Below are 14,802 nucleotides of genomic sequence, written 5' to 3' on the forward strand. Positions count from 1 at the left end.
GCCAACTGAAAGGTATGAACATGAAAAGTATGAGCATGTACAGCACTCAATATTTAGTTGGGGCTCCTTTGGCCTGGATTACTGCAGCAATGCGGCGTGGCATGGAGTCGATCAGTCTGTGGCACTGCTCAGATGTTATGAGAGCCCATGTTGCTCTGATAGTAGCCTTCAGCTCTTCTGAATTGTTGGGTCTGGCGTATTGCATCGTCCTCTTCACAATACACCATAGATTTTCTATGGGGTTAAGGTCAGGCGAGTTTGCTGGTCAATCAAGAACAGGGATACCATGGTTCTTAAACCAGGTACTGGTAGCTTTGGCACTGTGTGCAGGTGCCAGGTCCTGTTGGAAAATGAAATCTGCATCTCCATAAAGTTCGTCAGCAGCAGGAAGCATGAAGTACTCTAAAACTTCCTGGTAGACGGCTGCGTTGACCTTGGACCTCAGAAAACACAATGGACCAACACCAGCAGATGACATGGCACCTCAAACCATCACTGACTGTGGAAACTTTACACTGGACCTCACGCAACGTGGATTCTGTGCCTCTCCTCTCTTCCTCCAGACTCTGGGACCTTGATTTCCAAAGGAAATGCAAAATTTACTTTCATCAGAGAACATAACTTTGGACCACTCAGCAGCAGTCCAAAGGCGAGACGCTTCTGACGCTGTCTCTTGTTCAAGAGTGGCTTGACACAAGGAATGCGACAGCTGAAACCCATTTCTTGCATACGTCTGTGCGTGGTGGTTCTTGAAGCACCGACTCCAGCTGCAGTCCACTCTTTGTGAATCTTCCCCACATTTTTGAATGGGTTTTGTTTCACAATCCTCTTCAGGGTGCGGTTATCCCTATTGCTTGTACACTTTTTTCTACCACATCTTGTCCTTCCCTTCGCCTCTCTATTAATGTGCTTGGACACAGAGCTCTGTGAACAGCCAGCCTTTTTAGCAATGACCTTTTGTGTCTTGCCCTCCTTGTGCAAGGTGTCAATGGTCGTCTTTTGGACAACTGTCAGGTCAGCAGTCTTCCCCATGATTGTGTAGCCTACAGAACTAGACTGAGAGACCATTTAAAGGCTTTTGCAGGTGTTTTGAGTTAATTAGCTGATTAGAGTGTGGCACCAGGTGTCTTCAATATTGAACCTTTTCACAATATTCTAATTTTCTGAGATACTGAATTTGGGACTTTCATTAGTTGTCAGTTACAATCATCAACATTAAAAGAAATAACATTTGAAATACATCAGTCTGTGTGTAATGAATGAATCTAATATACAAGTTTCACTTTTTGAATGGAATTACTGAAATAAATCAGCTTTGTCATGATATTCTAATTTTATGACCAGCACCTGTATATATATATATATATATATATATATATATATATATATATATATATATATATATATATATACACATATATGTATACACACACACATATATATATATATATATATATATATATATATAGACATACATATACACACATACATGCAGTTTCAATAACATAGAAATCAATATAAACAACATTAACATCATTATCATATGAGAATATGAAGTAATATATAAGAAGCACATTTCATATAAATATAAATTATTAAACAGTAAAATCTTCTTCTATAATTTGCTACCGTGGCTATTCGTTTGTCTGTCCAGGATTTTAAATCACCTGTAGCTCGCAAACCGTTTCACCTATTGACTTGAAATCTGGTACACATATAGTACGTCACGTCTACTATCCGCTTTATGGGTGATGATTGTATTACTCTTTTTATCTTTATTTTATTTTATTGTAGAATCAACTCCTATCTGCGCACACCAGGGCGGCCGTGGGCGGATGCGTATGGTGTATTCACTCCACGTTATCGTGCATTGCGCTGTCACTGGTATTTTAATAAAAGAATTTGAACAACATATAAGAAGCGTATAAATTATTAAACAGTAAAACATTAACATTTAAGAAGTAAAGTTACATTAACACTAGAATTACCAGAGCCTACGAAAAAACTCGTATATCCGGCCCACCTTAAATCACTTCTTAAATCCGTTCACACCTCTCCGCCAGCATCCTTTGTCCTCTAAATGTGCTGATAAAAGACAAGCTGCCAGCAGCCGGCTATTCCATCCCCCCACCGACTTAGAACGTGAGTGAAGTTTTCCCAGCTCACGACTTGATTGTTTACCTGGGAGTGAAGTGTAGTTTTACAGTGGAAATAACAGATCATTATTCTAAAGTAATCTGTGTAAACACATTGTTAAAACAGAAACTTTTTCATATTTTAGTAATAAATGTTACAAAATGTAGTAGGCATAAACTATAGAATATATAAAGCCCGAGTTCCAAAGATCAAATAAACACTTTCACAAAAGCTTCAAGAATGATTCAACAGCTTCTGTGGCGTAGCGTGCTAAGATTTGCCTCTTAGTGCAGAGCAGCTTTTCCTTGCCTCACAGACCTCAGTTCGATTCCCCGCTGGGGATGAAGTGTTGCTTTTTTTTTCTTTTCTTTTAAACCTCAAACAGACATAAAATTTATACATTGGTATGCACTGTCAGTTACTGAGATCGTTATATTTTCATGTGGGATGCTCCTTTTCAATTTTTTTTTAACAATTGAGACTGCAATTAACAGGAACAACTGTCCTTATAACTTATTTTTAAGATCCATAACACACAGACAGACAGAGCACTGCGTAATACAGAGACAGACAGGCAGAGAAGTCACTAGATATACAGTGGAACCTCTAGATACGAGTTTAATTCGTTCCAGCACTGAGCTTGTATAGCGAATTTCTCGTATCTAGAACAAACTTCCCCATTGAAAATAATGGAAATCCAGTTAATCCGTTCTGCACCCCAAATATATTAACATAAAAATCAATTTTCCTAACAAATAACACTGATAAATTATATATACTGTAGTCTACCTTTAATAAATAACACTGGTAAATAATATAACTGATTATTAAAAGAATCAAAACAGGTGTCCAAAGTGCAGTAGAGCATTCAATAAATCTTTAAATAAATAATCCTTAAAACAGTTGTGAAGTGGAGGTTTAAAATACACAAGAATAACAATCCTTTAACATGAATTTAAAACGTCAAAAGGATGCCGTCTTTAAAAAACAGATGACAATCCCCGGTGCTTCTTCTCTGTTAGCGTCTCACCTGCGGGCTCTGCAACAGGCGAGACACTCTTAATGCAGCTGACCTTCTCTACACCGTCCTGCTTCAGCTGTTTGGCTCGCCTGTTCAGCTCACTGTTCAGCTACACGCGAGCCTGCACTCACTCGCCCGCCCGCCTGCTTGTGCTTGTGCGCGCACGCGCGCTCTCTCTCTCTCTCTCTCTCTCTCTCTCTCTCTCTCTCTCTCTCTTTTCTTTTACTTTTTCTCCCCCTTAACCGGCTCGCGCTTCTCTATATATGCGGGGAGGACATGGCAGCTGCAGCCCATCAGCCACAGGAACAATCATGGATGCGGGCAGTTTCCCACCTGTGCACTTAAGTGAGAAACGCAGACACCGCAGATCGCGGCTCGCAACTGCTACCACGCCCCCTTGCTAAGCCGCGAGTTATACCCACAGCCTGGCTCGTGGCTCGTTACGCGAGCCAATGCTCGTATTTAGATCTGAATTTTTCGCTCATACTTTCCTCGTATTTTGAATTTCTCGTATACAGAGGTGATCGTATCTCGAGGTTCCACTGTATAAATAAACAGGGAAGCCACGTGTACTGAAAGAAAAAAAGAACAACATGTGCGTTGTCCCAGCTGCACTGAATAAGCGCAGGCGCTCTAACATCACCCCTCCCCCGATCTTACTTAGAGAGTCAGGGACAACGCACATGTTGTTCTTTTTTTCTTTCAGTACACGTGGCTTCTCTGTTTATTTCTATATCTAGTGACTTCTCTGCCTGTCTGTCTCTCTATTACGCAGTGCTCTGTCTGTCTGTGTGTTATGGATCTTAAAAATAAGTTATAAGGACAGTTGTTCCTGTTAATTTCAGTCTCAATTGTTAAAAAAAATTTGAAAAGGAGCATCCCACATGAAAATATAACGATCTCAGTAACTGACAGTGCATACCAATGTATAAATTTTATGTCCGTTTGAGGTTTAAAAGAAAAGAAAAAAAAAGCAACACTTCATCCCCAGCAGGGAATCGAACTGAGGTCTGTGAGGCAAGGAAAAGCTACTCTGCGCTAAGAGGCAAATCTTAGCGCGCTACACCACAGAAGCTGTTGAATCATTCTTGAAGCTTTTGTGAAAGTGTTTATTTGATCTTTGGAACTCGGGCTTTATATATTCTATAGTTTATGCCTACTACATTTTGTAACATTTATTACTAAAATATGAAAAAGTTTCTGTTTTAACAATGTGTTTACACAGATTACTTTAGAATAATGATCTGTTATTTCCACTGTAAAACTCCACTTCACTCCCACATAATCAATCAAGGCGTGAGCTGGGAAAACTTCGCTCACGTTCTAAGTCGGTGGGGGGATGGAATAGCTGGCTGCTGGCAGCTTGTCTTTTATCAGCACATTTAGAGGACAAAGGATGCTGGCGGAGAGGTGTGAACGGATTTAAGAAGCGATTTAAGGTGGGCCGGATATACAAGTTTTTTCGTAGGCTCTGGTAATTCTAGTGTTAAGTACTACTGCAGTGCCTTCGGGTATACCTCATTTTTTGTTTGCCCATTACATGCTTAAATGTATACATTTTTTGGTGCACCTACCCGAGAACACGCGACATATAACCGAGCGTGGGAGAAGCATGGATTTTAAACACGCGTTGAGTTCATCTGCTGGTCTCCCTCGTGAAATAACTGGTAATGTTTGACTAAAATCTACAGCGAGTAAAACAACATTACCTCCTATTTTTTTTTTTACGATCTCTGAGATCTTGCTTTTTTCGGTTCAAGGCTTCATAAGCTCTTTTATGTTCTATGGTGTACTTATCCCAAACCATCATCTGTGAATGTTGCAAGACTTTCGCCTTGTATGTAGATCGGGGTAATTACATTCATTGCATTCCTAGTCTGAATCACAATCTGATTGTTTGGGTGGTTACCTGGCACTGTAGGGTTGCCACCCGTCCTTTAAAATAAGGAATCGTCCCGTATTTGAGAATGAAATTGCGCGTCCCGTTTTGAATCAATACGGGATGGGATTTGTCCCGTATTTTTTTTATCATTTTTTTTAAAGCAGCGTCTCATGCAAATCATCCCACACGCATTTTATGAAGATGCCTCCTTTCCTACTTTTGATTGGGTAATACTTGATGTCATCGTTAGTTTGATTGGTCTTTTTAACTGTCCAGTGAGGAGGGCGGGTCTTTTAAGTAGAGTCTCCAAACTGTTGGCACTGGGATGTGGCACCCGCTGCAGTATGCGTCCCTTATTTTTTTGTATTAAAAGTGGTAACCCTACCTGGCAGGTAACACTTATGTTTGGTCATGAAGTCGTCTAAAATCCGCCACGTGCCCTCTTTTAATTGTGAGAAGCAGATATATATAGCCAAATTCTCGCGCTTCATTGCGGCGAAGTACTGCTTTTAATTTTTTAAGAAGAAAATAAAACCTTTTTAAACGGATCGAAAATATACCTGTATACCTGACTGTATGGATGGTTACCTGCCAGGTTACGTTGTGGTTGGTCAGGAAGTCGCCTTACATCCGCCACGTGCCCTCTTTCTGTTCCCAGAAGCTGATCATAGAATGGTTGTAATAGTTTACTTTCAAATAATGCAAAGAGTATGCGACACGTGTTTCTCCCTAATTCTGGGCTCATCAGGCATACACACTCACTGCATCCCCTCTCGGGAATCGAATCTCTATCGTCAGCGGCAGAGTTGAAGCCCCTAATGTTGCAGTCAGCAAGTCGGCTATCATCCGCCACGTGCCGTCTTTCAGTTGCGAGAAGCAGATCATAGAATGGTTGAAACTGTTGCCCCTAACGTTGTGCTACGGCGTGTGGTTCGTTTATACCTCGTGTCTTCTCATTAAACTTTTATCTCGCGAATATGTTATTGCAATCCGCAGCAGGAGCGTTTCTATAAACTTAATTTAAACTTACGTTTTACACCGTGCTTTGTTTCCCTTATGAACATGCTTGTATGCTTCATTCGCTTCCTTCTCAATTGTTTAATGAATTTTTTGTTCTTCGCTGTTTGCGGCTCCTCCTTCATTTGTCCCTACTGCGTTCACATCTTTTCACGTGATTACGTGGGAGGCGTGATGACGTGACACTCAACTCCTCCTCCCACGGCCATTGAGCTGCCGTCCATTACAGTATATTGTGAAAAAAGAGGTTCCAGTTATGACCATTACGCGTTGAATTTCGAAATGAAACCTGCCTAACTTTTGTAAGTAAGCTGTAAGGAATCAGCCTGCCAAATTTCAGCCTTCCACCTACACGGGAAGTTGCAGAATTAGTGATGAGTCAGTCAGTCAGTCAATCAGTCAGTCAGTCAGTCAGTCAGTGAGGGCTTTGCCTTTTATTAATTTGTATAGATATGTGTATATTGTATGTCATTTCCATTCTTTGAGTGCTGTTTTGTGAGTGTCTTTTGTTGGTAATGCATGACTGTAACTCTTCTGTAGTGCCATAGAAATACGAAATTCATTGTACTTTGTACACATGACAATAAACTTTAAAGAAAAATCTTGCCGTAACCACTGGAAACAGACAAAATTATAATTGCAGCATTCACAGGGACCAAAGGTTGCTGCCTAAGGAGATAATAAATAATAAATAAGATCACTTTCAAAATGGCAGAATTTAACAGAAGTGTTGTTTTTCCCAAAACAGACACAAATATTTTAAAACATTTGTGCAATTTCAAAACACGGATCAATACTCAAGAAAGTCATTGACTTGAAAAATTTACGTTTTTGGTATGTTTTAAGGCTTTTACTTTATATTTGGACTGATGCCTTTTGGACCCCCATTTTACAATACAAACACAGGCACAGTATTTTTTTTAAATATACAAACATCCTTCACTTTAGAACACAATTTTCTCTTATCAATCAGTGTACTCCATGATTGTGAAAAAAATAACAGTTGAAAAATACAGAAGCTATTTTTTAGGTCTTCAGTTTCTACTATTGTTTTAGGATTGCTTTACTTAAAGATAAATGCAATTAAATATAATTTCAATTAACTAAAAGGTTACACTGACAAGGAAACTTTTCAAGAATTTAGAGGGCTTTAATTGTATTAATTTAAAGGAAGTGTAGTTGAAAAATGCAAGTATAAAACAAATGGTATAGTTTTCTGCTCCAAGTAAGACTGGGGAAGATTGCATTTGTCATGATCTCGCTTGCAGTTTTTTTGTTTTTTTTTTAACCTTCCTTGGTCTTCTAATATTTTTTACATTGTTTCTTATTTCTTGGCGATCAAGGAATCCCAGGTCACATTTATTTTGTATACTTTTTAAATATATATAAAATAATACTATGTAGCATTGTCCCACAATGTCATTGTTTTTCTTATGGGCACCGCCATTTTGAGAATTATTTGTTTTCAGTTGGTATGCCAGTGGTAGAAGGGAGTATGCTGACAGTATATTTCTGATTCATCTTCCATTTAGTTATTAAATAAACAATGTTTTATGCAGAAATTATCAGAAATTTAGGCTACTCATTTCTTTCCTTTTAACCTAGAAAACCTCCTGTATATGTATTTATTTTCTTTACATTCTTGTGCATTTCGGGACCTAGAAAACTAAGTATGCTTGTCCATTTCAGGGCATACACAAAAATAATCAAGACTTTCAGAGACATTTGCTGATCTGGCTGCATATTTAAGAACAAAACGTTGCACCCAAGCTCCCCATAACTCAAGCTCTATGTTGCAGCAGGATTCTCTGCCATTAGTTGGTTTGAAATTTACCCCCTCCATCCCCACAATCTAGTTAGTGCCCTGAAGGTAAAATACTTTGAAGATTTCACGACTGTATACATGCAAATGGTAATCACAGCCTAAAAAAACAGACTCAAACATATGTAAAATAGTCTAGTAAAATAGAAGCAACCTCTTAAATATTAATTTAACATGACTCAATCAATGTTGTAGAGATTTGAGGATACTCTGTGACTTAGAAATAAATTATTCTGCAAATCCAGTGGATATTTTTTTTTGTTTGACAAAGCATTAAAGAAAATGATTTGATGAATGGATGGGCAGTTTAAATTAATAATTGTCAGTTTTTAGGATACATAATTTATTGCAAATAAATAACTAAAATTACCAAAGATACAGAATAAGAACAGTGCATAATTGCTTAAACTCATTTTACTAGATGTATCTGATTGGTGGCCATTATTCATTAGGCTAAATGAACTCCAGGAGAGAACACTTCCCATTTAATTTAATAAAATGTTCAATATTCTCACACAAACTCCTTTTTTGTGTATGAACTACTTTTTTACCCAACTTTTTGTTTCCATGATGGTAGTCAACAGGGATTTCTTTTCAGTTTTAATTATGCCTTGATCTATATAGATGTGCTGGATGTAACTCCAAAGGAAATGATCTCCTGCAGGAATATCTTGCCCATCTCAGCATTTTGATATGCAACCAATATTAATTTAAGGGAATACTTTTAAACAATCATTCAAACTTGTCTTTCAATTTTGAGTTTATGTATTTGTAGAAAAGAGTCCTTGGAGTGATTTTTAAGACAATCCATTTTTACTATAATCTTGTGCTGCAGTGGTGAGAATTGAGGCTTCATATGTCGAGACTCTTGGGTTCAAATCATAGTTTGAACACTACTTATGTATGGTTTGTGCACTCTCCTTGCATCTGTGTACGTTTTTCTCACAGTACTTAGGTTTGCACCTCTCATCTCAAAATTAAGGGTGGAATTGGTGAATTGAAATTGAGCAAATATGTTGGGGTCCATAAGAATATCACTGCTACCCAAAGCAATTCAGTTGCACCTGACCTTGTGCTTCCACGTAGCCTGACTTGCCCTGCAGTCTTTTTTCATTGCTCCTTGCAGTTTCCAAAATAAAAGCCAGGTGGCAGATTGTTTTTTGTGAAAACTAAGTACAATGACTAGCATGGAAGTACTGTGAGGAACCTGTTATTAATCTCTAGCTCACCCAAGAAAAGCCTGGCTTCAAGAAAATTGGAGGCTATAGGACTCACTAAGTCTCAAAAGTAGAAGTCAGGCGTTTAAATTCAAAAGGGTATAACAAAGAGTCTCGAAAAGTTCAAGGTATGTTCCTCGTTTTGGTGGGATCCATACAGACTCTGACTGTAGGTAGAGACAAGTGCACATAAATCTTTGTAAATGGAAGGTTAATTCACAAAAACTAATATAAGAAAATTCTCAAAGGAGCAAAAAGGCAAATAAGAAAACAAGTTCCAATACAAAATCAAGATCATAAGACGAAATCAAAGAGAGTAGGGAAAGAAACAGAAAATCCAATAGCATGTTCAGTGAACAACAGGGGACAGCATTACGCATCAGTCTTTATAGGGCTGGGAGCAGTCCCTCAGCTGTGATGAACATGTGGCCTCGCCTCTTCAGGAACTAACCACAAAATGAAGGAAAGATACAAAAGTATATAAGTATTTTTAAAAAAAACAAAAACATGAATACATGAAACATTTCGACTAAATGGTAAGTGAACAGAACAAGATTAACAGAAATAACCATACTAACAAATTCTACATGAAAAAATTAACGAAAAGGAAAAAAAACATAAGCCAGGGAAGGAACTCAGGCCAAAACACAACATAATCTTATTTTGCAAATATTTACCCAGGCATTGTCACCATTAATGAGGTAGCAGCACTGACTTGTATGCAGCTCTTGAACTGCTACTGTATATTGTCTCATGTGTAACTAATCTGAATAACAATATGGCAATTTATACTTCTTTTACATTCTGTCATCTTATTCCATATATATTAAATAAAGGAGAAGAAAAATCATAAAAACACCCACTCTCACTCGTTCTGAGCCATTTTAGCAACTGGAACAAAGTAACTGGAGAATATAGGAATGACGTAGAATGTATGAACCCCACAAATACAGTACTAGGCTGAAAATGAAATCCCTGCAAAACATCCTCATTTAAAATATACCACAGGTCAAACTACAAAAAGTAATAACAAATACCACTGTCCTTTAGATGAGCAGCACATTTCAGAATATAACATTACATAGTAGCATAAGGAAGCCTGTCAGTCTTTGGTTGAGATAAGTATCAAGGTGTGTTTATTGTAAGCAGCCCAAGCAGTGCCTATATGAATGTCAGTTATAACGTGTGCTTTCACCTGAAAGTTCTAAGCAGGCACACCTGTAATACAGTCATTGATGAGCAGACAACACAATTAAACACATTTGATGAGCAGATGAAAAATGCATATGTTTACTATGCCTCAACCACTTAAAAATGAAAAGACACTAAACTATCCACAATACCAATGAACTACCCACTTTGTGTGTATTTGTAAACTTGCGTACATCATTTTCACTGAAGTACGTGGGAACCCTGAGCCTGATACTTATAGAAACCATTAACCAGGTGCTCATCAAAAATTGTAAACAGCTATTGGAACAGCAGAATGACATAATATTTTCAAACTAATGTAATGAAATTCAGAGATGTAGGGGAACACAGCCTATAATAGAACCAGCCCTGGATAACTTGCCAGTTCATGGTAAGTCTGTGCAAAGATATGCCAATGTTATCAATCCACTCACTGGTACGATATTAATCCAGTACACTGTACACAAAAAAAAAAACAAAAGAGGGACATTCATTGGAAGATATTGAAGTAGACATGCATTTATTGTTTTCCAGTAAATAGAGGAAGGATGCATTTTTAGTTTTATATTTCCCATGCTTCTAATACAAAGTAATTTCATTTTCAGAGTATCGAACATACTTGTGGAGCATGGTTCACTTGGAAACTGTGTTTTTAAGTCAGTGGACGAATGGTTAGAGGCCATTAAAATGGACCGATACACAGAGCATTTTATGGAAAATGGCTACAACTCGGTAGATGCTGTGGCACAGATGACAGCTGAGTAAGTTAACAAATGCTATATGAGGAACAAAATACTCTTAAATACATTATGTTGATTTTTTAGCTAAGTAGAAGTTTATTACCAAAAGTGTATTTGCGTTTTATACAATATTAATACAGTTTAGCATGTATAAATGAAAACATTAAATGTTTAAAGGTAAACAAACTCTTTGTAAAAAGAATTTTTGCATCTTATTTAAGTTTAAATGGGTGGTGTCTCATTACATTATTCTTTCTGCCTTGGAAAAGAGTGAAACCTTTTATTCGAGAGTATTTTTTGAGATAATTAGAAAATAGTGTGCAAAAACTTTTTTGTCTTTAAAAGAAGAGCATTAACTCTACTCCAGTATATTTGTAGGGTAATTTTTGTGACAACGGTCAATATGAATGATGTCAAATACGTGGAAGTCTGTTGTCTGATTGATCAATCAATTCATTCATTCATTCATTTTTATGTTTCATTGAACTTCTTTTAAGATAATGCACATACTTTGCTAGCCAAATAAAATTACATTTTGACTACATTTTTAAAAAGATATTGTAATAAATTGTATGACTGAGAAGGAACACACCTTTCAAGTTATTGCATCTAGCAACAAAGTGGACTCCATGGTGTAATTCAAGTACTAGTGGGAAGCAGTCCAAATGGCTGCAAATGCCATACCTTTTGAAAGATTGGTGCCAGCCAGTCTAAGCAGTCCTCAAATTGTGACCTTTTTCTAGCAAATACTTTTTTTGAGGCTCCCTGAAGAACTGCATATTATTACACATTATGAAATGATTTTTGAAGAAGAAAATGACCACCTCATCCATCACATAAAGTGAAGGCTCTGCTGTGCCTTCTTGATAAGGGAGGTGGTGTTTGTAGTCCATGTCAGGTTACCCGTGATGTGCACCTACAGGAACTTGGCGCTTCTTCATGACTCCACTGCGTTGCAATGGATTATAAGTAGAGTATTTGCCATATGTTTCTTCCTGAAGTCCACAATGATCTCTTTCATCTTGTTGACATTCAGTGACAAGTTGTTATTGTCACATGAGGCAACAAATTGGTTCACTCCAACTCTTAAGGCTGAGTCATCATCATTGCTGATGAGGCCCATGACTGTTGTTTTGTCTGTGAGTTTGATGATATGATCTGAGTTATGTCTGGCACAACAGTCGCTAGTCAAAGTGAATAACAGATGGTTCAGAATACAGCCCTGGGGAACCCCAGGGTTTATGGTGATGGTCTTAGAAATGTGTTTTCCAACATGTCATGTCTGGTGTCTGTCTGTGAGCAAGTCCAATATCCAGTTGAGTAATAAGGTGTTGATGTTTTGAAGTTTTCTTACCAATTGCTGGGGGTTGACTATATTAAAAACAGAGCTAAAGTCAATAAAAAGCAGCCACACATAGCTGTTCTTATTTTCTATATGGGCCATGGTCAGATGGAGCAGTTTTTCCCAACCTCGGTCCTGGGGGCACACTGTGGCTGCAGGTTTTTGTTCCAACCGGATTCCTAATCAGTGACAACACCTGATAGCACTGTTCTCATTTAATTAGCTGGTATTATTTTTCTTTTATTCTACATTCAGAAAAGCACAGCAGCGTGATTTTTAAATTTATAAGACATTTAGAAATATTTCTGCTTTTGCTATAGATTTAAATGCTTAACTCTCTTTTGTTGATTTCATTATATTTTGCCTTTTCTCTGTGCAGTTTTTCAACTTCGTTGTATCTTATTAATGACAATTAAAAACGAGCAGAGCGGACATGCTGGCAAACAACACTAAATAATCAAAGGCTGCAACTATTTTAGCAACAGACCCCCTAATTAGTAAATAATGGATTAATTAAACAATTAGAACACCTAGAAAAGTAGAATGAAAATCAAGATGAAAATAAGTGTTAAAAAGAAAAAAAATATATTATTCCCATATAACTGCTTGGTACATTTTTATATATATATATATATATATATATATATATATATATATATATATATATATATATATATATCACGGCATTCGTAGTCTGTGTCACAATCTGATTGTATGGATGGTTACCTACCAGGTAACGCTTGTGGTTGGCCAGCAAGTCTGCTAACATCCGCCACGGTGCCCTCAGTTGTGAGAAGCAGATCATAGAATGGTTGAAATAGTTTACTGTCAAATAATGCAAAGAGTACGAGACACGTGTTTCACCCTAATTCTGGGCTCATCAGGCGAACACACTCTACTGCACTCCCTCTCGGGAACCAAACCTCGGACGTCAGCGCCAGAGGCAAAGCCCCTAACGTTGCGCCACGGCGTGTGGTTTGTTTATTTGACAGCATGTAGATCGGGGTAATTACATTCACGGCATTTGTAGTCTGTGTCACAATCTGATTGTATGGGTGGTTACCTACCAGGTAACGCTTGTGGTTGGCCAGCAAGTCTGCTAACATTCGCCACGGTGCGCTCAGTTGTGAGAAGCAGATCATAGAATGGTTAATTAATTAGCCCAGGAGTCCAATTAAAAACATAAGCTGGTTGGAACAAAAACCTGCAGCCACAGTGTGCCCCCAGAACCGAAGTTGGGAAACACTGAGATGGAGTGTTGCTGATATGGCATCATCAGTTGAGCGGTTAGGGCAGTCTGCCAACTGAAGTGGATTGAACGTTGTAGGGAGTTTGGATGTTGTATGGTCCTAAACCAGCCTTTCAAAGCACTTCATCACGATGGGGGTGAGTGCTATAAAGCAATAGTCTCTAAACACATTCCAGTCTGTGCATTTAGAACAGTCCTAGACTGCTAAAACTGCTCCCTCTGGCCAAATCCTTATCTGCTTTGTAGATGCCTTTCTTCTAGATAGCTGTGGTGTGTATGCTAGAATAAGCATAACAGAGAGGTGGTCCAAATTTCCAAGTTGTGGTTGTCCTAAATGCCCATTTGATTTTTGTGTAAACTTGGTCTAATATGTTTTCTTCCCTAGTTGGTAATAATGTGGTAGAACTGTTCTCAAGCTGGCTTGGTTAAAGTCTCCAGCTATAATATGAACACAGTCTGGAATAGTATTTTGCATCACGCTGACCAACTGATACAGTGTAGAGTGCATCTTTTGTGTGTGGGGAATGTATACAGTTATGATGCTAATAGCTGTGAATTCCCTTGGCAAATAGAATGGTCAGCATTTTAGCATCAGGAACTCTATATTTTCCAAACAGTGGTTTGAGACAGTTTCACAGTTAGTGTACCAATTATTGCTAGTGTAAATACATAAACCTCCTCCTCAAGACTTACAGCTAAGAGCGTGGCACATGTCTGCACTAAATGGTGTTAGCCCTTCCACATGAATGTCACTAGTGGAATTTAGCCATGTCTCGGTCAAGATAAGGGCACAACAGTTTTCCATCTTGCGTTGGGTAGTTAAATCCAGTCTCAGATACTCCATTTTATTTTCTAGCAAGCAGACTTTAGATAACAGAATAGACCAGGTTTATAGGGGTTGGCCTTTAGTCTAGTGCTGATACTGGCTTGAGTGCAGCATTTGTGTGGTCTTTCACACCATTTACAGCACATCCTGCTGCGGTCAGTGATGGTAGAAGTTGTGTGTAAAATTCCCAGTTTACGGAGTGTTTTGAGTTCTAAGGCTAGTTCTAAGGCTAGTAAACCTGGGTAAGTTGTTTGATGACTCTGATGCAAGAAGCCTGAGCAAAGTACACTGAATGTAGACCAATCTCATATTTAACTGCATAAGAGTAGACAGTACATTTAACTTAAATCGCACGTTGC

The 14,802-nt window shown here is 38.1% G+C and overlaps 1 protein-coding gene across 3 annotated transcripts in view; it reads left to right on the forward strand.

Moving 5' to 3' along the window:
* Window positions 1–14,802, forward strand: part of LOC114652109 (ephrin type-A receptor 5) — a 426,918-nt gene that overhangs the window by 407,984 nt on the left and 4,132 nt on the right. For 2 of the 3 annotated variants that reach the window (XM_028802306.2, XM_028802307.2), the window contains exon 16: window positions 10,892–11,047. The exons of the other annotated variant lie outside the window; for it this stretch is intronic. In XM_028802306.2, coding sequence (XP_028658139.1) covers window positions 10,892–11,047 — 156 coding nt within the window. The remainder of the gene's footprint in view (window positions 1–10,891; window positions 11,048–14,802) is intronic. 3 annotated transcript variants of the gene reach the window in all.

This window comes from Erpetoichthys calabaricus, chromosome 5, assembly GCF_900747795.2.
Source record: "Erpetoichthys calabaricus chromosome 5, fErpCal1.3, whole genome shotgun sequence".
NCBI classification, from domain to species: Eukaryota; Metazoa; Chordata; class Cladistia; order Polypteriformes; family Polypteridae; genus Erpetoichthys; species Erpetoichthys calabaricus.